Below are 22,634 nucleotides of genomic sequence, written 5' to 3'. Positions count from 1 at the left end.
CTCCAATTTTGTCATGTTGGGAAAACATCCTTTATTTTTCCCTTTGGACAGAGGCTGTTTTATATGGAGCATCAACAGTTTTTCTGAGAGTCTGTTCAAACAACAAATAAATTGTGCCTCATTATCCAGAATGTCCTGCACTGCCTGACTCCTATATTTAAAAACTGGCAGGAAAAGCTGCCCATCAGAGCTCCTCTTGTTGCCATTTGATTAAAATAAACTGTATTTAGCTAGTAGAGAACCTTATAGTTGACATTAGTAGTAGTAGTCATGCTAAGGCTTGGTAGGCCGCGTGTAACCTGCAGATGAACTTTATGGTGAAACTTGTAATGTAAGCAGTGTAGCTAAGAGATAATCACTTATCTAAGGAATGTACTTTTTGGCAGGAACCTAAATGTCAAGAAGATAGTAGTACCAGGTGTTAAAATTAAGTAAGATTTTGTTGCGATGAAGAAATCATGTAAAGAAACATATAAAAACCCTGTGAAATTTCTGTGAGATGGGGCTCTGACTTTGGACGCTAGTCCCAGGCTCCCAGGGCCCTCAATAAAGCACCGCATAAACAACTTCGGTTGTTTGTGTTTTCTTCGGATCGGGCAACAGTTTTCTGGCGACCGCGGCAGGACTCCGAAGGTGACTAGGGGCGGTTCGCGTTTCGATCCACTCCACGCCGGCACCGAGTGATTCTCGGGGAGTCATCAGCTCGTGCCCGACCCCTGCGCCTGGCGGACGACTGCGAAAGGTAAGCCCGAAGGTGCTTTATTTTTCTGGTTTGGGTGCCTGCCCATTAAGACGAGGCGGCGATCCTCGCAGGGTTGGGCTAAGACGTCTGGTTGGTCTAGAAAGCCTAGGCGCCGGCTGTCAGACGCGGCGAAAGCTGCGCAGGTCCGGCACTTGCCCCTCGCGGCGCCGAGAAGCAGCAAGTTAGTATTGGTCTAGTATTTATTCTAGTATTTATTTTGCTGTGTGAATGTGAGTATGTAGTATGATTGATTTGTTGAACTGTCAATATTGACTGGAGTTATTATTGTTTTGTACGCTGCTGCATATTAGTTGTTGTTGAGTTGTTGTACAGCTGTAAGTGAAACCGATTCAAAATGCCATTTAGAGCTCTTAAGTCTATAGTTCAGTTCTCTAAGAGTATACCCGAAAATACTCCGTTAAGATGTTTATTGAAGAGGTGGAAAAGTGAAAAGTTTTTCCAAGAGATGAGTAAGGACAAGATGATTAAATATTGTAATCATTAGTAGCCAGAATATGAGCGAGAGGGGCCGTCATGGCCAGAAAATAGTACTGTAGATTATGATACCCTGAATTCACTAATGCAGTATTTGAAGGAAAACAAAAAATGGGATGAAGTACAGTATTTAGACTTGTTTTACTTACTGCGCAGTAAAAAGGAGTGGCAGACTGAATGTAGCATAATGGTATTAAAGATGAAAGAATCTGAGTGCGGGGGCTGTAAAGAGAAATCTAAATGTGTCCAGTGCTTAGCTTTAACCTCTCGACCAGAGGAGGATTTGTCTTTAATGGTGTCACCCGATGCCGCTTTACCCTCTCCTGCTGTCTCACCCCCTCCTGCTGTTTCACCCCTCCCCTCTGTTTCACCCTATTCCTCTTTGTGTCCGCCGTTGCCGGAGAGCAGTGCAGGGGAAGAAGAAGAGGGGGGAGAAGACAAAAGAAGCAAACGCAACAGTAGTACCAGAGAATGCTAAAAAAGTTGTTGTGCGTACCCCAACCCCTTCCCCTGTTTCTCCCCAAAATCGGCGAAATACTCCACTCGCGGCACAAACTAGACAAGGACGTAAGAATCACAGGGAACCCCAGCTCATTGCCCCTTTAAGGGAAGCTATAGAGCCCCAAGGAGAGAAAGTGCTTGTGAAAGTACCTTTCTCCCCAGGAGATCTGGTGATTTAGAAACAGTCAGCAGGGAGTTACCGTGAGAATCCTGAAAGAGTAGCACGGGTAGTTGAGATGATTGTTAAAACACAGAATCCAGATTAGATCGATGTGCAGGTTTTGTTGGACACCCTGGTAGACTCCACCGAAGGAGAGATAGTGCTGCAGGCAATAAAGGAGCGTGCTCGGGGGGTGGTCGGGCTGCATCCAGGCAGAAGAGCTTTGGGAAACTTAGTGCCCAGTGATGATCCAGGGTAAGATCCGAATGAAAATGAAGAAAAGGAATCTATCAGAGAATATCAGGAGTTGTTAGTAGAAAGAATTAGGACTGGAATGCCCAAAACACTAAACTAGTCAAAATTGTATTCAGTTAGACAAGATAAGAATGAATCACCCTCGGCGTTTCTAGAACGACTTAAAAAAACAGCCAGACGTTTCACAGATTTAGAAATTGACAGTGAAGCAAGAAAGTTGCAGCTTGCCTTAATCTTTTTAAGTCAGACCCAGGAAGATATTCGTAAGAAACTGCAGAAATTAGAGAGACAAGATACTCAAGATTTAGATAAAATGCTAGAAATAGCTTAGAAAGTTTACAATAACAGAGAAAAAGAAGCTAACAAAAAGCAACAAGCAAACCTGTTAGCAGTGCTGCAGCAAACGAATGCTGGTAGAGAGAGGAGTAGAGGTGGTTTCGGGCAAGAGCGAGAGCAAGGAAGGGCAAGATTTCAAAATATGAGAACAAGAGGAAGAGAGATGGTTTCCCCAGGACTCCAAGAGGGGAAGCTTGCCTCTAATCAGTGTGCTTTCTGCCGACAAATAGGACATTAGAAAAATGAGTGCCCCGTGAAAACTGGGCTGGGATGAGCATCTAGTAATTCAGGAGGTTACCCAATGAATCCAGAAGGGGTCGCCCAAGCATTGGTGTTGAGCAACTATCAGAACCAGAGCTGACTAGAAGAAAGTCTGACGGTAGTGCTCGAAGTTGATGGGAAAAAGCAGGCATTTACAGTAGATACAGGCGCTACTCATTCTGTTCTGAATGAACGGTTAAGACCTTTGAGTGACACTACCATACAAGTAGTGAGAGCTACAGGACAAGTAGAAGAAAGACCCTTTTTGCAGCCTTCACATTTAAGATTTAGAAGAAAAGAATGAGATCACCAATTTTTATATATGCCTAACTCCCCTAAACATCTTTTCAAGAGAGATTTACTGTCATTTTTGAATGTCAAGATATCTTTTGATCAAGGTAGGGTGAAATTAGAATTCCCAGAAAAAGAGATTGCTAAGCTTTTTGTGATTAGAGAAGTAGACCCCTCTCCAATACCTAAAGAAATTGAAGATACAGTAGTTCCCTGGGTATGAGAAACAAGAAATCCAGGACAGTCCAAGGCAGTGGAGCCGGTAGTGGTAGAACTAAAAGAAGGGGCAAAACCAGCCAGGGTAAAACAATATCCAGTCAAATTAGAAGCAAGAAAAGGAGTAGCACCTTTGATCACTCAGTTCCTAGCCCAAGGAATTTTACAAAAAAGTGAGTCAGAATACAACACTCCAATTTTTCCCGTACAAAAACCAAATAGTAAGTATAAGTTAGTACAAGACTTGAGAGCTATTAATGAAATAGTAAAAGACATTCACCCAGTAGTAGCTAACCCATATACATTGTTAACATCTGTGTCAGAAAGATTTAAATGGTTTTCTGTAATTGATCTCAAAGATGCATTCTTCTGCATCCCTCTGGCATTAAAAAGCAGAAAATATTTTGCATTTGAATAAGAGAGTCCCGACACTAGAAGAAAGAGACAGCTCACCTGGTCTCGGCTACCTCAAAGTTTCAAAAACAGTCCTACAATATTTAGAAATCAGCTGGCAAAGGAATTGAAAGTATAGAAGACAACAGAAGTAAGAGAATCTCCTTTCTCTTATGTAGTATTGCAGTATGTAAATGATATCTTTCTAGCAACAGAAGAACAAGAAATTTGCCTCAAGTTGACAATTGCACTGTTGAACATGCTAAGCCAAGCTGGCTACCGGGTATCAAAAGAAAAGGCCCAGTTAGTGAAACAAAGTGTTATTTACCTGAAATGTGAAATTACACAAGGTCAGAGAAAATTAAGAATCAATCGAGTAGAAGCTATCTGTGCTATACCACAGCCGAGAAACCACCACGAACTAAAGTCCTTTTTAAGAATAGTAAGATAGTGCAGGCTGTAGATTTTGAATTTTGGGCTCTTAGCTAAGCCCTTATATGAGGCCCTGAAAGAACCGCAGCTACACTGAGACCGACAAAGAAAAAAGCTTTTGAAAACTTAAAACAGGCCTTGAAAGAAGCCCCTGCGTTAGGCCTCCCAGATCTCAACAAAAATTTTCAGTTATATGAAAAGCAAAAATTAGCACTTGAGGTACTGGCTCAGAGACTCAGATCTTAGAAACGCCCGGTGGGGTATTTCTCGAAGCAACTAGACCCAGTTAGTGCTGGATGGCCGTCATGCTTGCGGGCAGTTACGGCCACAGTGATCCTCATCCAGGAGGCCAGAAAATTGACTTTGGGGAAGAAAATAGAAGTATTTGTGCCTCACATGGTACTGGCAGTTTTAGAACAAAAAGAGAGTCACTAGCTTTCGTCCAGCAGGATGCTACAATACCAAGCAATCCTGAGAGAACAAGACAATGTGGAGCTGAAAATGACCAATCATGTTAACCCAGCAGAATTTCTCCGCAGTGAGCAGAAAGAAAGAGAACTGGCACATAATTGCATAGAAGTGATTGAACAGGTGCATACTAGCAGAATCAATTTAAAGGACACCCCAATGGAAGACCCAAACTGAGAATTGTTTACTGATAGATCCAGTTTTGTAGAAAATAGAACCAAGTGACTGTAATGCATGTTAGAGGACATCAGAAAGAAAACAGAAAAATTTACGAAGGGAACCGGATAGCAGATTGGACAGCTCGAAATGTAGCTAGAGAAGTATAGACTCAAATAGCCTTAGTACCAATTAAAGTGAACCCAGTAACCCCACATCTATTACAGGAACCAAAGTACTCTCCAGACGATAAAAAACTAGCATCATTGCTGCTAGCCCAAAAGAATACAACTAGATAGTATGTAACAAGAACGAGACAAGTTGTAGTGCCTGCCAGAATCATGAAGGCAATCCTGAAAACAGAACATAATAAATGCCACTGGAGAGCAGAAGCATTAGTAAAATTTTTAAAAAGAGAAATGATTTCTAACCAGATGTTAACATTGGCAAAACGAGTGAATGCCATGTGTCCAATTTGTTTAAAGAATAACCCAATAGTTAAGAAACAGATTCAGCTAGGGAAATTACAGATAAGACCAGAACCAAGAGATTACTAGCAAGTAGATTTTTCAGAGTTACTGAAAGCACAGAACTACAAGTATCTTTTAGTATATGTATGCACCTTTTCAGGCTGGCCTGAAGCCTTCCCTTGCCGAACAAATCAAGCAAAGAAAGTAGTCAAAACACTGTTAAAAGAAATCATTCCAAGATTCGGGGTGCTGTTAAGACTGTCATCAGATAGAGGCCCACATTTTATAGCGAGAATTGTACAAGAAGTAGCCAGGGTGCTAGACATATCCTAGAACTTACACACCCCATGGCGACCTCAATCTAGTGGCCAAGTAGAGCAGATAAATCAAACAATTAAAAGACAAATTAAGAAAATTTGCCAAGAAGCAAAAATACATTGGCCACAAGCATTGCCGTTAGCATTGCTCAGAATCAGAATCAAACCCAGGGAGCGAGTGAGAGTTAGTCCATATGAAATTCTATGCAGGAAACCATACCATGCTACTGTGTTAAAAAGAGATCTGCATGTGCAAGGTGATCAGACAATATTCAGTTATGTCATGTCATTAAATAAAATCCTTAATGCCTTAAAGAGAACTCTGCAATAGAACCGACCTATGCCACTGGAGAATCCGGTGCATGACATTCAACCAGTAGAAAAAGATATCTCTCAATTAGAAATCGTTGAATCCAAAACAAAAGATATTGAAAAGGAAGCACAACATAATTAGATCAGAGAAATTTTTGAATCTTTAGAGCTTCAGGTTTCTAGATAGGTTTCGTCTGTAATACAGTACATTTTGTTGATTGTAATTCTGTTATTAATTGTTTGGCTAGTATATAAGTGTGTTTTAAGAGTCATCGAGAAAGAAACAAAACGTACCAGAAGAGTGATGAAAGCCTTGACAAGAACCAACAAGATGCAACTGTCTCACTTGACTCCTCCGAAATATGAAGATGTCATTAAGCGAGAGAACTCAGCATTTGAAAGACCCGATGACGACTGAGAATTGAGCATCCTTGCAGAAGACTGAAGAATGCTCAAAAGGGGGGAGTTGTTGCCATTTGATTAAAATAAACTGTATTTAGCTAGTAGAGAACCTTATAGTTGACATTAGTAGTAGTAGTCATGCTAAGGCTTGGTAGGCCGCGTGTAACCTGCAGATGAACTTTATGGTGAAACTTGTAATGTAAGCAGTGTAGCTAAGAGATAATCACTTATCTAAGGAATGTACTTTTTGGCAGGAACCTAAATGTCAAGAAGATAGTAGTACCAGGTGTTAAAATTAAGTAAGATTTTGTTGCGATGAAGAAATCATGTAAAGAAACATATAAAAACCCTGTGAAATTTCTGTGAGATGGGGCTCTGACTTTGGACGCTAGTCCCAGGCTCCCAGGGCCCTCAATAAAGCACCGCATAAACAACTTCGGTTGTTTGTGTTTTCTTCGGATCGGGCAACACTCTGACACAGGACACACAGCTCCATGAACCTCTTTTCATGGATCAACAGCCTCCTGCCTACCCAGATCCCAGGGATGTGCCCAGCTCCCTGCCCCAGCACACTGAAGGGAGTGCCAGGCATCAGGAAGGAGAAGGTCTGTAATTCCCTCAGCCCTGCTGCCAAAACATTGTTCACTCAACTGTGTCATCAAACAGATTATTAGGACACGTCATTGGGAATTTTTTCATTCCACTTGGGCAACAGCAGTGGGGCTACAGGACACAGCACAACCAGGCAGGGCTGGATAATGTCACCACCTGCACCATGAGCAGGATCAACACTGTCCCATAACTCAGATTTTAACCAAAAAGAAAAGGGAAATGTATGTAATTAAATATACAAAGTATCAGTTAACTAAATCCCACTAAAAACTCTTCCTATGTGAATGAAACTCTTGGAGAAGAGACAGGTTCCTCCCTCTACTCATCCCTCAGTCACTGCTGGTTAAAGAATCATCTCATCAATCATGATGATTCTAAAGATCCAAAATCATCATTTTTTCAGTGCAGGAATGAGAAACCTCATGAGTGCATTACCATGTTCTCATTCCAAGATACTTCATCCTGTGAGCAAGCATCAAGGAATGACCCTGTGAACGCTCTCCTGCACTGACAGGTTTCTACAGTCATCTTAGCTTTTTTTCCCTAAAATCAGAGTTCTAAAATTATATTGGCACCTTCCCAGTGGTACAGCCAGTGAAGTTCAGTGTATGAGCATGAATTCTCTTTCACTGTAAATGATGGGATATAACAGAAGTTGAAATGAGAGAAAAGGATTATCCAAACTTTGGTATTTGCCCTTTCATTCTGACTCATTCCTGAAACACTGTAAATGTGTTCATGCTACAAAATATTTTATGATGCTGCATCAGCCTCCCTTCAGTCTATAAGATTTCTGAAAGGGTCTGAAAGGGAAGTTCTAGAGAGAGAATCTGCAGTTAAGTAAAATCTGAGTATGAAACTCTTATTCCCATCTCTGATAACCAGTAACAAGCCCCTCAGTCACCATCTGCCAATACACAGCAATGTATCAATCTTAAGATTAAAAGATCAAAAAAAGACCAACCTAGAAGCTCTGAAATTTTACTTCCAGAGCACCAAAAGAACCCAAACCATACCATTCTCTCTGGAAATGTAAAAAATCCAAACCATCTTCCCAGTGTAGCACAGCAAACACTCCCCTCTTCACCTTGGAGCTGGTTTGGGAGTTTCACCACATTCCATGCCTAGGAAGGTGCTGAATTTGCTGGCAGCAAATATCCCGCTGCAGAGACAGAGCCCAAGGTGTTCCACAAGCAGTCCTGACTAACTCCACAATGGAAAAGGACTTGGTGGCTTAGAGATGAAGGCACAGTTTTATAGGGAATAGCAAAGAGCAAACACTGACACACTTGGGGCCCAACAGCATTCCCTGATCACACTTCTTTGCCTGCACATTTCCATGTTTCTATAACCCACAACAGCCTCAAATATACAGCCCTTAATCTGAATATTAGCGCTGCTGTTACTAACAAACAGCTCCATAGGCAGGCAGCAAGAGCAGCAAATTCTCCTGGTGATTTTTTTCCATAATAACTTCCAAAAAAATGCTTAAATCACAGCCCAGAGCTAAACAAGTAATTCTGTTTTCAGGTTCCCAGAAGAACTTGAATCAAAATTCCTTCCTTTCACCTCTGCGTGAGAGAGCTGTAAATGGATTTTAAGTATTTTTCTAGAACACTGTCATGGGTTGGCACTGGCCAGATGCTAATGCACCCATGAGTATATGTTTTTCTTAACAACTACTGTGGGATGTGATCAAGAACAGAGCAGAGCAGGCCTAAAACTTGAAAACAGAGAACAAAACTTTATTACATTACATAAGAACAGAAATAGAAAAGAAAAAAAAAACCTTAAACACACACAAAAAACAGAAATTAAAACTTTTCTAGAACATTTTTTCTCCCAATTTCTACCCCTTACACGTTACCCTCCATAGACCAAAACCTTGGGTTTTAAATCAATCACCACTCAAAAAAACTAATCTTCAACTCAGCAAGGGAGAGAGGAGTCTCTCTCGCACCACAGACTGTTCCTCAGAAAACACAGGTCCACCCCTTATGTTTCCATGTCACCCGTGGCACCGCCCAGAGAAGTCTGCCAGAGTGACACTCTCTTTTCCATGTCCAGTGCTCTCACCACTGTCCATAGGCTAAAGCTGCATATAGGGCTCTTTTTAAGGATGCTTGCATGCCGAGCTCTCCCCATCTTTCCCTTGGGGCCAAGGGTTTCTAGGAACAGAGATCATCTCTTCTCTGTTCACGCCACTCTTACAGTGTCAGTCACTGCAGCAAAGTCGAGCCAGTTGCATCTACTTAAATGCAGTTTATGTCTAAAGAGACTCAAGTTCAGTCTATGGCTAACATTATGCAAGAAAAGTCCAGCTTAAAAGCCACTCCTCTTCATCACTGCCCATTTTGAGATTCTCATCATCTTCATTTGTCATCTTAGTCCCAGGCTGTCTCTCTCTCTCTCTCCTTACAAACCACCAGCTATGAGAATCAATGTCTAGAAAAGTTTCTTTCTGTTAAGAAAGGGTTAACAGTTCTTGGCTCCTGGCAGGGTTGCTGACCTCCCCCCCCCCCCCCCCCACTCGCCAATGTCTGAAGCACTACTCCCTCTGAAGTCCTTGCTTTTAACTCCTTGTGTTCTCAGAGGCATGTCCACAAAACCTGACCACTGATTGGTTTGCCCACAACTTCCTGGAAAACTTACTTTCCCCCCCCAAACCAAGGCAAACACAAAGTTGCAAACATCCAGCTGAAAAAAAAACATGTTTCCCAGATCAGATTTTCCTTAGAAGAAGGATGGAAAAAGGCAAAGGTACAGCTACACCTTTTAGTGTGTGCTTGTCCAAATCCCATGTGGCAAAATGAAACAGCAGTAAGGATATTATCAGCTCCTCAAATATATTAGAAAATATTTTAGAATATAATGAGAAAATATTTTAGAAAATAATCAGAAAATTGGAAAAATATTAGAGATGAGTAATACAGGCCCAAACCATGCATGTTAAAATAATGCAGAGCTGAAAACGTGCTAAATGAGAACAAATGCTGCATTTTGTGATAAATCATAATTAAAATATGTTTTGTTGCCTTAGGATGTAAAAAATCCTATAAAAGTTAAAATATGAGAGCACAAGAATGCAATAGAATCAGGTAAGTTCTCTGACACAGTAACCACATAGGTACAATGGATCTAAAAAGTGAAGGATTAAGTGAAGCAAATCTATTCTTGTTAAAAAAATCTCCTCTTTTTAAAAAACTCTCCCAGTCCAGACTGCTCGAGCCAGGCTGAGATAAGCTGCTCCAGTGATAAGCACAAAGAAAGAACTATTAGTGGAGTCACGTCAGGGCTTGGAGAAATTCAACCCTTAAACCTGTTCATGGTCCTGTGGTTGGAAGCATCACCTCAGAGACCACGAGCAGAGAGTCCTCCCTGGAGCTGGGAGAAGCAGCTTCTTGATGCCTGAAACAAAATCCCCTGGTGTGACTCTGATCCCTGTTTGGACAATGCCCTCAGGCACAGGGTGGGATTCCTGGGGTGTTTGATGGTCCTTGTGGGTCCCTTCCAAGTCAGAAGTCTATGATTCTACAGCTGCTGACAACTCCTCCTCCAAGGAAGGCTTCAATGAACAGGGAACAAACAACCTCAAAAAGACTCTTTGTGATTACTACTTAAAGTAAGATGTCTGCGTTGCCAGAGATGGGGACCAGGGAGCTCTGGGAACCATCTCTTTTGGGAAGCCCAGTGGAACATCTCTTCAAAGCACAGATTTGAGGCAAGAGCTGCAGACTGGAATGAGGCAGCGACGCAGCTCTTTGGAAGCTGCTCTGTCCCCACTCCTGCTGGGCAGGCCCAGCTGGGCCTCAGCAGTAGATTTCTCTCCTCCAGGTAGTCATCCAACACTTCCCTCATTTGCCAAAATAACCACCAATTAAGAATCAATTGACAACTGTATCAAAAAGCAGTGGAGGAGGCCAAGAGGCCAAGGCAGCTGAGCAAGCAGGAAATTACTCACAACCTCAAATAGGAAATCTCAGCAAAAAGAAGCTCAGACACTGGACCTGCACAAGACACCAACAATATGCAAATAGACTGGAATTAAAAAAGGCTTTACCCAGTGGGGTCCCTGGAGAGAACAGGTTGGAACAACCATGCTATCAGATTACATTTTCCTGAGGTGACAAAACCGTAACATCTCTGCTCTGCTAATGCTGGGATTGGCAGTATCTATAAATATCAGCACCTTGGACTCAGGGCTAGTTTTAAATCAATGCAGATGGGCAAGGCAGGAACTTGGAGCCAAATCCCATAAGCTATTCCATACCAGCACAGCCGCTCATGGATGCAAATTCCCCACTGTCCAACAACAGCTGTTTTTCTGTTTTGCCTGGAATTACATGTTTTTCAGCACAAAGACCAAACCAGGCTGAGCCAGAAGGCAGCCCATCAAAAAGTTCTTAAAACCAGAGCAGAGCCAGTCACCTTTATCAGGAATAAACAAAGATAATGTGGAACAGCAGGTCACTGGAGACTGTGCTGATAATCAGTCATTCAGCTTGACTCATCCGTACAGCAGCTGACTCCACACTGAGCCGCTGTGGCTCATTTAAAACCAAAGCACTAATTGCCTGCAAGTTGGACACTCTTCAGACCTTCATAAGGCCGGGCTGGATAGGACTTGGAGCAGCCTGGTCTAGTGGAAAGTGTACCTGCCCATGGCAGGAGGTGGAATGGGATGGGCTTGAAGGTCCCTCCCAACTCAAACCAGTCTGGGATTCTGTGATTCACTGACCCTCCCCTTTACAAACACATCTCATATCTCAAGACCACCAGCAGTCAGTGAGAAAGTAAAACCACTGTGGAGTACACCTGGAGAATTCTGTGTGGAAAAGAGGGAACTGAGAGGAGAGTCATCGGGGGCTGCAGCTCCTCCTGAGGGGCAGCCCCAATCTCTCTCCCTGAGAGTGACAGGACCCAGTGAATGGCTGGAAGTGTGTCAGGGAGATTTAGGTGGAAATCAGGGAAAAGTTCTTCCCCCAGTGGGTATCGAGCACTGAACAGGCTTCCCAGAGAATGGTGTGGGTGATAGCTAGGGACAGGCGCTCGGAAGATCACGTGATGTCACGGGAAGATAAGGACTCTCCCCCCGTCCCTTCGGTGGTGGCCCCTCCTAGCCCCATTAGCTTCCCACCAACCACTGACCTTTAGATCCTTTGCCCTCCCACTGACATAGTAGAAGACCCTGTAGACTATTTAACCCCATGTGTAATACAATAAACCGCCATTTGCCGTCCACCACATTGGTGTCAGCGTGTCAGATGGCCCGAGTAGCTCGAGGACGTCGAGCTGCCGTGCTGACTCTTTGAAACCAGGTCGCCATTGCCTCATATCGAAGGCAACATTCTGGTGCCGAAACCCGGGAACAAGAAAAACGCTCGGGAGTCGGGATTTTTCGCCTGGACAGGAGCAGCGGCCGGGGCAGGCCAAAGGAACTGACCCTCGGCGGGGGAGACGTCCCCAGACCAGCGAGACTCATGGAGGCAATCGCGAAGGTCGTAAGTGTAATTCACAGACAGTGGGAGATTGAGTGCAAGCCCAGAGATTTACAACTTGCTTTGGCAAGATTACTGGAGCTTGGGGTGATAGAGCGCCCAGTAGAAATCCTCCATTCGGAGGTATGGGGGAGGTGTACACTCGCGCTGGCCGAAGATACGGAATCCACAGGGAGCGGGAAACACCTTAAAGCATGGGGGAAGGTCAAGCAAAGTTTACGGAAAGCGCTGGAAGAACAAGAGACCTGGAGTGCCGCCCGTGTGTGTTTGCTGGCCACTCCTAAGCTGGGAGTGGGGGCCACCACACAAACGGCATCCGAAAATGATTTATCCGAGTGCGAGAAGCCGCGGGAGCCAAGCACGCTTCCCCCCTCCCGGAGCCCGAGCCCAAAGCCCCCGGTGCCCTCAGGGAACCCCCCGACCCCCACCCCGAGCCCGTCGGCTTCCCCCCCGCCCGCGGAGCCTTGCCGGGCATCCGAAGGTCCCTCCTCAGTCCCCTTGCCGTCGATCGGTGGTTCGGTACCCGAGGCGCAGCAGCGCGTGCGATTTTTCTGGCAAGGACTGGCCGAAGAGGCCAGAGACGCCGAGCACGTAGCTCAAGAGAGCACGCGGCCGGCACCGCCACCGTACGGGTTTGAAAATGGCGCCGGCGGCAGCGGGGAGGGGCGGGGTCTGAACGTTTGTAGTGGGGAGAGCCCGGAGCCGTGGGTGTGTGCCAGTGCGCATGCGCAGGGGAAAGCCGGGGAAGAGGGAGAGAAATGCGTGCTCGGACAGGAGCCGCGGGCTTCTGCTGGCGCGTGCGCGCAGCAGGAGGGGAGGGGGTGCATGTTCGGAGCGGCGCCGCGAGTCCCCGCGGGCGCGTGCACACGAGAGAGCGGCGGGAAAAGCGCGCCCGGCCCGGCGCCGCGGGCTTCCGCAGGCGCGTGCGCGCCGGGAAGCGGCGGGGAAAGCGCGCCCGGCCCGGTGCCGCGGGCTTCCGCAGGCGCGCGCGCGCGCCGGGAAGCGGCGGGGAAAGCGCGCCCGGCCCGGCGCCGTGGGCTTCCGCGGGCGCGTGCGCGCCGGGAAGCGGTGGGAAAAGCACGCTCGGGGAGGCGCCGCCGTTCCCCGCGGACGTGCACACGCGGGAAAGCCGCGGAGAGCGCCCGCGTAGTTCGGAGCCGTAGTTTTCCGCAGACCCGCATGCACGGGACAGCGGCGAGGAGCGCGTGCGCGCCTCGGGGCCGCGGTTTCCCGCAGGCACGCACGTGCGGGAGGGGCGCGAAGAGCACGTGTCCCGTCGGGAGCTGCGTTCAGCACTGCCAGCATTTAGGGGAGAGACCTCGCCCCGCAGGAGGCAGGGCAAGCCCAGGGGGCGGGAGCGGAGCCACCCCCGAGAGAGGGGGCGGGAGCGGAGCCACCCCCGAGAGGGGGGGCGGGAGCGGAGCCGCACTGAACGACACTCAAACCCAGAAGTGAGCTGGCAGTGTGTCTCTGACTCCTTGTCAGACAGTACCGGCGGCAGCAGCTCCGGAGAGCAGACAGAGAGTGATTGGGATTCAGAAACAAAGAGAGCAGAACCAACACGATTTAAAATGAAACCTAATAAAGCTTTCAGCCATTCCAAAAAGAGTTTACAACATGAGCCAGCCCAGGTCACTGACTGGGGAAAAATAAAAATAGCCTGTGCTGAGTGGACACCGGCTTCCACAGTGAAAGCCTTCCCCGTAAGGGTTACTGGAATAAGGGACAACCAACAAAAAATACACACGCCAGTAAATCCCAAAGACATACAAACAATTGTAAAAGCGATTCCAGAGAAAAGGAACGAACCGAGAGCACCCAAGTGTCCCACGCCAGTGAGACCCAGGCAACAACGATGCTTTTGTATGATTTTGCTATTGGGGCTGGTTGCCAGAATGCAAGCCAGCCCAGACTATTATCCTCATCAACCATTCAGGTAGGTCATGAAACACCTTTCAAATGACAAGGTGCTCAAAGAAATCACCACACCGGGCACCCCATCCTTTGTGTTCCACATCACCGATCTGTTCCCGGGGCGACCAAAGATAGACCGCCACGCCCCATATCTCATGCACATGTACATGGCCTACTGGTGCCCAGCCTCCAACCCAAGGAAAAGGTACTGCAACTACCCGGGGTGGGGCCACTGTAGTTACTGAGGCTGTGAAACCATTGTTACAGATGCCAGACCATCAGGATATGGGTAGGACCCACAGGAACCCGATAAATTCTTACAGTTCTCCTGGGCACCCACCGGCTGTAACAAACCCTTCTTCAAGTCAGGGTTCTATCGAAACTATTATCAGGACCCTACACGCCGGACATGCACTGATTATAACATGACTGTTTTACAACCAGATCACCCTAGCTGGGCCACAGGCAAGACGTAGACAGTAGTCCTCCAGTCACCAAAAGAATGGGTGAATGTACAGATTATCAGACTCCAGCCGCCAGTGCCTCGGGCGGTCGGACCCAAAGAAATTATTAGAGACTCACAAAAAAGAAAAAGCACAATCCACCCCAAATCTTTGCCCACAAAAGTCACCAATACCCCGACCAGCTATGCAGATGCCTTTCAGATAGACCACTTAGCCGTGTCTAACCCAAATCCCATTTTCCGCATGCTAAAAGCTACCTTTTCATCTCTGAATGAATCCAACCCAAACCTAACCAATCCATGCTGGCTCTGTTACGATGTTAAACCTCCTTTCTATGAAAGAGTTGCTCTAAACATCCCATTCAGTTATTCCACAGCTGATGTCCCCCACCAGTGCAGGTGAAACACTCCCCGCAGAGGAATCACCTTGAGTCAAGTCACGGGTCAGGGAAAATGCTTTGGCAGTGCAACTTTAGCCAAGCAGAAGGGAAAAGTTTGCACCGAAGTTGTCAAACCTGACAAGAAGATCAATAAGTGGGTGATCCCAGCTGCATCCAGAATGTGAGTTTGTCAACGGTCTGGGGTGAGTCCTTGTGTGTCCCTGGCCAAATTCAATGACTCTGATGATTTTTGTATCCAAGTTCTGATTGTTCCTAGGGTCTTGTACCGCTCAAACGAGGAGGTGTGTCAACTTTCCGAGGAACCGGGCCGGCTCCACAAGCGAGAGATAATAACAGGGGTAACCATCGCGATGCTGCTCGGTCTGGGAGCAGCCGGTACAGCCACAGGTGTCTCAGCCCTCGTGACCCAACACCAAGGACTTTCTCAACTACAAGTGACTATCGACGAGGACTTGCAGAGGATCGAGAAATCCATCTCCTTCCTAGAGAAATCGGTTTCCTCACTTTCAGAAGTCGTCCTGCAGAACAGGCGGGGACTAGACCTCCTGTTCATGCAACAAGGAGGCCTGTGTGCCGCCTTGAAAGAAGAATGTTGCTTTTATGCTGATCATACAGGAGTCGTTAGAGACTCCATAGCAGAACTCCGAGATAGACTGGCTCAGAGAAAGAAAGACAGGGAAGCCCAACAGGGCTGGTTCGAGTCCTGGTTCAATCAATCGCCATGGCTCACCACCCTAATTTCCACATTGATAAGTCCACTGGCAATGTTACTCTTAGCTCTCGCCATTGGACCATGCCTGTTAAACAAGCTGGTCACATTTATTCAAACACGCCTAGAACGGGCCAACATTCTATTTGTAGGACAGCAACAATTGTTGTAAACCAAACTGTGAACACTGCCAGTTGCAAAGTTCTGCCTAGTCAGCTTCGCAGAATTTACTCAAGTTTTCCAAACCCCTTCCTTTTTTTTATCAAGTTACTACCTTGTACCCCTTTTCTCCAATGCCTCTAACTACCTCATTTTTTTTTGTGAAAAAGGGGGGGGGAGATGTGTGGGTGATAGCTAGGGACAGGCGCTCGGAAGATCACGTGATGTCACGGGAAGATAAGGACCCTCCCCCCGTCCCTTCGGTGGTGGCCCCTCCTAGCCCCATTAGCTTCCCACCAACCACTGACCTTTAGATCCTTTGCCCTCCCACTGACATAGTAGAAGACCCTGTAGACTATTTAACCCCATGTGTAATACAATAAACCGCCATTTGCCGTCCACCACATTGGTGTCAGCGTGTCAGATGGCCCGAGTAGCTCGAGGACGTCGAGCTGCCGTGCTGACTCTTTGAAACCAGGTCGCCATTGCCTCATATCGAAGGCAACAGAATGGGCACAGCCTCAAGGCTGCCAGAGCTCCAGGAGGGTTTGGACAACACTCCCAGGGATGCACAGGGTGGGATTGTTGGGGTGTCTGTGCAGGGCCAGGAGCTGGACTGATGGTCCTGTGTGTCCCTTCCAGTTCAGGATACTCTGTAACTCTGTGATTACCTAAACAGGCAGCCACATGCTGTAGGCAAAAAGTGCTCCAACATGAAAATAAACAGGAAAAACAAAGGGAACATAAATGCACATAAACTTGCATTCTGTGTGGTTTTGCTCCATAGGTACAATTCTTATTAGTATGTCTTACTCATCTGCCCTGTGATACCTGACATTTAAAGTAAAAGATTAAGTTTAAAAAAAAAGGAACAAAGAAATCTCACAGTGAGCTTTCAGATCTTGCCTAAAAACTCGAATGAAGTGGGAGTAAATATTCCCTAGATAAAAACCACCCAGTAGCCATTGGGCTGTTCCATATTTATCACTCCCAAAAGCCCAGGAGCAGTAACAACATACTCAGTGGTCACAGTATTGGTATATTTCCTGAAAAACACCACTCAGCACCTGAACAGCCACACTGAGGATGGAAAACAAAGCTGAAACACCAGAACAAGAAATATTCTGTCTGAATATTGGGCAAACAAACAAATCAACACTTCTCCGGGTTGTAAACTCTCATTAATTCAATTACCTGCCTGACCACAATAGCTGTACCACCCAGCTGAGATTGTAAACGATTTTGGGTTTCGGTCTGTAAAAAGCAGAAATGGGTAGGAAAAAACCCTTTACCTCCAACTGCTGGCATCTCCAATTTAATTTTGATTCATTATGTGCCTGAGATAATTAAAATGAAGGTCGGAGTGCTTTGTGTCCTTCATAACCCTGGCTCTGTTCTGAACATGGCATTCAGACATCCAGCCAGCCCTGAAGTCGAAGTGCTCAGGTTAATAAACAATCATAGGCAGCCAAAAGTCCAAATTCCAAACACAGCAAACACTAAGCAATGAGGGAGGAAAAGCCTTTCTTCAACATCCTTAACACTGAAGATTCAGAGAGAGAAACTCAGCTTATCCCACATGGCATCAACCTGTCTCAGTGTAATGATTCATTTATAATCCTGGTCCTCACTGTACACCATGAGAAACAGTTAAATAATACTAGATAAAAAGGCAAACTAAAAGCATTGGTTAGTCCTGGTTAGTTTAAGACATAGGAAAAAATCTTAAATTTAATTATAATTTGATTTCATACAGAAAGAAGAAATTTCCCATTAACTTCAAAACTCACTTCAAAATGTTTTTTCTCTCATTTCTGAAATGTTAAAGAAAAGTACATGTTTCAACATGTTCACACACACATTTTAAAAAAGGTTTTAAGGCTTTTATATCTGTGCCACAGAGAACAAAAGAAAAAAATATATATGTTAATCAAAGTGACAGGCAAAACCACTCTCTCTGACATCAGACTTCATAGTAGCACCGCTAATATTCCTCTTGGATACTGGGTGCAGTCCCACGCTAAACCTGAGACAGCCCACAGTTAGATTTCAGATTCTCCAGGAAGATCATAGAGCACCAAAATTTATTCAATGCAGAACTTACTCTTAAGTCTGCTCACTCAATTTACAGCCCCAGAATTATCCACAAGAGGTGTGAGGAAGCCCAGCTTCCACCTGAAATTCTGAATAGGCTTTGGAAATGGAAAGGCAGTGGGTCCAAAGGTCTCCTCTAGGCACAAGTTCTGTTCACACCTGAGTTCCTACTGTGTTGCTGAAGTGGGAAACCAGCTCCTGAGCCAGATGCAGAGGAGTTTGAGCAACAGTCATGGCAAAATCCCATGTCACCATTGCTTCATGGGAGCTGGGAGAGGCCAGGACATGCTTTCCATTCCTTCCAGGTGAGTGTGCCAGGGCTGGTCACAGGTATCAAGGCCATAAACGCTATTGGGAAGTTTACAGCGTTCCAACTCCAAAGTGCTACATCAGCGCCACACGTCATTGCCCAGAGCTCCCACAAATGAAACCAAGGCCGTCTGGACCCTTTGGAAAAGGACTGGAACGACTTCAGTTTTGTCACTTTCACACAGACACATCTCGGGGGGTGTGGGGCCAAGGGCCACCCCCAACCCCCGGCCTTGCAGAGAGACTGACCTTCCTCAATGACACACATTTATAGGGTTTATACCTCAGCAAAAGCAGCCACTCCGTGTATTTCACCGGCATTTAAACAGCCACAACACTGCACTTCCTAACCCCTCCTTTCCTGCCTGACAGCAGGCCCAGACGCCGCGGTGAGGGGAGGGTTTTGCGCAGGCCGCCGCAGGCCGGGAATCCCTGACCCAGCTCGGCAGCGCCGGGCTCGGCGGCACGTCCCCCTCACCAGGCCGCGGGAGCGCGGCCCAGCCTGGCCCGGAGCGGGGCAGCCCCGGGGACGCGGGCGAGGCGGCGGCGATGGCGCGGGGGGACCGGGGGGGACACACGCCCGCCGGCTCCGCCACGGCGCTGCCGCAGCCAATCAGCTGCCGCCTCACATCGCCGCGCACCGCTCTCCGCGTTGTAAGGCGAAGCGCCATTGGCCGCGGCGGGCTCCAGTGTGTGCCCTCGGATAACCCCCGGCCCCACAATAGCGCGGTATGGCCGCTCCGCCGGTGCTACCGGGCGGCTCCCGGGGGTCTCACCAGCAGCCCCCGACCCCGCCGCGCCTCCGCTCCCTGCCCTTCCCTCCGCCCCTCCGTCTCGGCGGGGCGAAGCCCGCAGTCCCGGTGGGGGGTGGAAGACACAAACGGGGCGGGGGGGGGAACGACGACGATGACGCGGCGCCCGGTGCGGCGGCGGCAGTGCCGCTGGCGCGGAGCGGGGGGAAGGTGTCGGAAAAGTCAGGAGTGAAAGTTGTCTCACCAGGTCCTCGAAGCTCCGGCGGTGCTCCTTGCCCTGCCAGTCCAGGCGCCGCGGAATCAGCTGCGGGAGGGACACGGGGATGGGTGCGGCTGTCAGAGCCCGAGCGACCCCTCCCCGGGAAGCCCCCCCCCCCCGTGCCCGTCCGCGCCCCCGGGATGGAGACCCCCGGCCGCTGCCCCCGGCCCCGTCGCGGGGCAGCCGCGCTCCTGCCGGGTGTCCCGGGCGGAGATGGGCTGGGTTAGACGGGGCAGGGCAAGTGCCCACCCCACTGTCCCGAGAGCTTCCCCCGTCTCGCCGGGGCAGGCGCCTTACCTGGTGCTCCTCCAGCTCTTCCACGAGTACCTGGGGACAGAGGGACACACACACACAAAGGACGTGAGTCCGGCGACCGCAGCGCAGCGGCTCCGCCACCCCGTCCAGTCCCGTTGCCGCCCGCCCGGCCCGGCCGGAGCGCCAGCTCCGCGCTCACCTGGGCGGATTTCTTGCAGGGTCCTGACTGCAGGAACCGTGCGATCAAGTAGTAGAGCTCTGCGGAGGAGCAAGGGAGAGCGGGTTAGACACGGTTAGAACCGAGCGGGTGCGGAGCGCAGCCCCCGCCACCAGCGATACCCACCGGCTTCCAGCTGGGTCGGGGCGGCCGCCGCCGCCATCCTCCTCGGAAGGGGGAGGGGAGGTGGCGGATGGCGCCCCGGGGGGACTCGGCTCCTATTGCGGGCGCAGCCCCATGCCGGAACGGCGGTGCCGGTGCGGGGCGCGGGTGCGGGTGCGGGCGCGGGTCCCGCCCGGGCTCATCGCGGCTCCGCGGACCGAGCGCCGCCGGCACCGCCGCCGCCCGCCGCCGGGGGGCGCGCGCGGCAGCGGCGGGCGGGCGGCGGGGAGTGGGGGCAGGAAGGGCGGGGCGATGACGTGCCGCGGGGGGGCGCCCGCCAGTTCCGGGCAGCGGCTGAAGGAGGAGGAGGAGGAAGGGGAGGAAAAGGAAGGGCCGAGCCGGGATGTGCCTGAGGCGTTTGGCCGCCGTCACGGGGGAGCGCTAACGGCCGCTGTCCTCGCGGCTTCGGCTCTCACGACTGCAGCCCTTCCCAGCCCTCACGGTCACAGTGTTCTCGGCCTCAGTGCTCGTGACCTCCTGCCTGGCAGCGCCTGGGAAATGGAGCCCCATGTGTGCCTCAAATGAAGCAGTTTTTAAGAGAATGAAGGGATTGAGGAATCTTAGGGATCCTGTCAAGGGTAAGGGGATGGAGCCCACGTGTGTGCCATGGAGGGGACACAGGACTGCGCGGTGGGGAGGTGACAGCCCTCCCGGGCTCTCAGTAAACAAGGCCTGGCTGCAGGGAAGTGTCTCGGGTTCGGGTGGTTTTAGGAGTCAAATAAAAGTGTTTGCTCCCAGTGACCAGGAAATTCAAATATGATGGATACAGCACTGCTTCTCCTCAAGGAACAAAGGGGTCAGGGTCAGAGTAGATAGTTTAATGGAAATAAGTATTTTTCCATGGGAAGCAGTCTGTCAGAGCCCCTGAAATCAGTGTCACTTCAGCAATAAGTTGCTAAAACACATCAAGTGAATTTTATGTCAAGTACCTGACATTTGGTGTTAGAATTTCAGAGCCTTGGCAGTGTAAAAACCACTGTCATGGAATAACAAAGGACAACCTCTCCTCATGCCTGGAATACTGAGAGCTGAATCACTGTGAGTCGATGCTCTGGAAATATTAAGAATAAATTCAGTTTGAGCATATATTTATAGCAGCTGCTCAGGACTGGGTTTACTGTGAAGCACTGGCTCAGAGTTTTCTTGATGTGCAGTCAGGATGCAATCCTTCCTGCTGGCAGCTCCACAGGATGCCTCCAGGCACCCAACCAATCTAGGGAGAAGGATTTGGGGATTTGGCATTAAGCTGTTCCACATAATTCATCTGTACTCACCTGCCCCTTCATCCGGCTGTGGAAGTTGTTTTGTGCCAGGAGCTTGGATTAACTGGGTGATGTGTGGACTCTGTTTCTTCTTCATCATCCTCTAAAGTTCTTGAGTTGTCAGTGACAGTTGATAGGATCACAAAACGGTTTGGTTGGAAGGGAACTTAAAGCTCATCCAGTCCCACCCCCTGCCATGGGCAGGGACTCCTTCCATTATCCCAGGTTGCTCCAAGCTCTGTCCAACCTGGGCTTGGACACTTCCAAGTGTGGGGCAGCCACAGCTTCTCTGGGCAGCCTGTGCCAGGGCCTCAGCACCTTCACAATAACAATTTCTTCCCAATACCCCACCTAACTCTGCCCTTTGGCAGTGGGAAGCCACTTCCCCTTGTCCTTGTCCCAAGGCCCTTTCCATCTTCCTTGTAGGCTCCAGTTACTCTTGGAATGTTTTCAGGGCAGGTTCATTGCTCAGCTTGTCAGTGGACAGACACGAGGTGCCACCTCACCAAGCTGCAGATTCCAGTGGCTTCCCAAATAGTAACAGCTTTCCCAGCATGACCCCAGAGCCTCCAAAGCTGTGGAGCTTCCCAGGAGAGGCAGTGTGAAACTGCTGTTCTCAGAATAAATTCCCAGCCAGGAGAAGTGCACACTGATCCCATGCTCCAGAGAAGTAATGTTTCTTCCACCTGCCTTCAGAGCCCAGAACTGCAAGCTCATCTTTTCATGCATGATGGGAAGGCAAAGGAGAAAACATAGATGATGTTTTATAATATGCCCTGAAAGTACAAATCCATCTTCCTGAGTTGAACAGAATTCCATGTCAGGGGGAAAATAGCCCCATAAATACTGCCCAGCACCATGTCCTGGTGCATTCCAGTGCCAACAAGTCCTTAATATATCCATGCTTAGGTGAGATCCCTACCTGCAGAGCTGCCTCTAGCCCTGGCATCCCCAGCACAGGAAGGACATGGAGTTGTTGGAGCAAATCCAGTGAAGGCACCAAGACAATCAGAGGGATAGTGCAGTTCTGCTGTGAAGAAAAGCTGGGAGAGTTGGGATTGTTCAGCTTGGAGAAGAAAAGCTCCAGGGTGACCTAATTGTGGCCTTCCAGTGCCTGAGGAGAGCCCACAGGGAAGATGGAGAGAGACTACATGGGCCTGGAGTGCCAGGACAAGAGGGAATGGATTCCCACTGCCAGAGGGTAGGGTTAGGTGGATTACTGGGAAGGAATTCTGCCCTGTGAGGGTGGGGAGGCCCTGCCCAGAGAAGCTGTGGCTGCCCCATCCCTGGAAGTGTCCAAGACTGGGTTGCACAGGGCTTGGAGCAATCTGGGCTAGTGGAAGGTGTCTCTGCCCATGGCA

At 48.6% G+C, this 22,634-nt stretch overlaps 2 protein-coding genes across 3 annotated transcripts in view; one reads left to right on the top strand and one right to left on the bottom strand.

Moving 5' to 3' along the window:
* Positions 1 to 20,203, bottom strand: part of LOC134564901 (bromodomain and WD repeat-containing protein 3-like) — a 58,819-nt gene extending 38,616 nt beyond the window's left edge. Inside the window, exons 1-4 of the mRNA XM_063424186.1 lie at positions 19,976 to 20,203; positions 19,832 to 19,890; positions 19,675 to 19,704; positions 19,363 to 19,422 (exon numbers count right to left, since the gene is read on the bottom strand). Of these exons, the coding sequence (XP_063280256.1) occupies positions 19,363 to 19,422; positions 19,675 to 19,704; positions 19,832 to 19,890; positions 19,976 to 20,012 (186 nt within the window). The 5' untranslated portion in view covers positions 20,013 to 20,203. The remainder of the gene's footprint in view (positions 1 to 19,362; positions 19,423 to 19,674; positions 19,705 to 19,831; positions 19,891 to 19,975) is intronic.
* On the top strand, positions 204 to 16,595 carry LOC134564867 (skin secretory protein xP2-like). Of its 2 annotated transcripts, none has more exons than XM_063424130.1 (2): positions 204 to 742; positions 6,054 to 16,595. In XM_063424130.1, the coding sequence occupies exon 2, from the start codon at positions 12,300 to 12,302 to the stop codon at positions 13,770 to 13,772; it is 1,473 nt and encodes a 490-aa protein (XP_063280200.1). In that variant the 5' UTR covers positions 204 to 742; positions 6,054 to 12,299; the 3' UTR covers positions 13,773 to 16,595. The 2 variants fall into 2 exon arrangements, with proteins under 2 accessions (XP_063280200.1, XP_063280201.1); XM_063424131.1 differs by lacking the exon at positions 204 to 742 and adding an exon at positions 749 to 923.
* Positions 20,204 to 22,634: the final 2,431 nt, after the last annotated feature.

This window comes from Prinia subflava (assembly GCF_021018805.1).
Source record: "Prinia subflava isolate CZ2003 ecotype Zambia chromosome W unlocalized genomic scaffold, Cam_Psub_1.2 scaffold_22_NEW, whole genome shotgun sequence".
In the NCBI taxonomy this organism is placed as follows: Eukaryota; Metazoa; Chordata; class Aves; order Passeriformes; family Cisticolidae; genus Prinia; species Prinia subflava.
Note: the sequence above shows the minus strand (reverse complement) of the source record. Positions and strands in the feature narration are given on the sequence as shown.